Raw genomic sequence first — 724 nt, 5'->3', positions numbered from 1 at the left:
GCTGGGGTCTGTTGCACACCTTGAGCCAGCTGGCAACCCCCCTTCTCTACAGGCAAACCGTTTCAAATATTTTCAAAGGTCTTGTGATAGTTTCAAATGGACAAAAACGAGGTCAGGTCGGTGAGTAGTCTTTGAAACATTTGCTGACTGAGTCGAGTTTTCACCCATGTACTACTTGGACCAGCTTGTTATTACCATGACCCTGCCGTAACTCAATACACGTGGCACATGGTCGTAAACAGCTTGAGAAATATGGTGTTTGTGTAAAAACATGATGTGCTACGTTTTAAATGATAATGTTAGTTATTCGGGAGATTATCAAAGACTCAACGACATTGAGAGTTTTGCATTTCGGTGTCGTCAGAGCCCTGAGTGTAGGGACACCTGTTTCTGTCGGTGTCACTTTAAAAGTGCTCCGATGTGCCAGTGTGGCATTCTACAATTGGTGACGTTGCGAGTGAACCATTTACACTGCGGGGGTGTAAATATATCTACATGACCCCGTGAGTGCTCAAATCAATGTATGTGCATTAAGTAATACCTCAAATATATTTTAATGTAATTGATATCACGTTATGAAGCAGAACTAATCTAGTGGAATCTAGACGAGGAGTTTACAGAGAGAATGCAACATCTTGTCCCCCCTACGACGTGCAATGTGACGTGGTCCACTCTTGAGCGTCGGTGTTGTGAATAGGATGTGAAATCGCCGCCAGCCCGTTTG

The 724-nt window shown here is 43.9% G+C and overlaps 1 protein-coding gene across 3 annotated transcripts in view; it reads left to right on the top strand.

Annotated features, from left to right (window-relative positions):
* mia2 (MIA SH3 domain ER export factor 2) overlaps positions 1-724 on the top strand; it is a 10,709-nt gene continuing 9,985 nt past the window's right edge. For 2 of the 3 annotated variants that reach the window (XM_079286216.1, XM_079286217.1), the window contains exon 1: positions 700-724. This exon is cut by the window's right edge and continues 183 nt beyond it. Coding sequence is in view for 1 of the 3 variants with exons in the window: in XM_079286218.1 (XP_079142344.1) it covers positions 97-120 (24 nt within the window). In the remaining 2 variants the exon portion in view is untranslated. Of the gene's footprint in view, positions 121-699 lie in introns of those variants that run through there. The other variant, XM_079286218.1, reaches the window with a different exon arrangement.

Source organism: Melanostigma gelatinosum (assembly GCF_949748355.1).
Source record: "Melanostigma gelatinosum genome assembly, chromosome: 16".
NCBI lineage: Eukaryota > Metazoa > Chordata > Actinopteri > Perciformes > Zoarcidae > Melanostigma > Melanostigma gelatinosum.
Note: the sequence above shows the minus strand (reverse complement) of the source record. Positions and strands in the feature narration are given on the sequence as shown.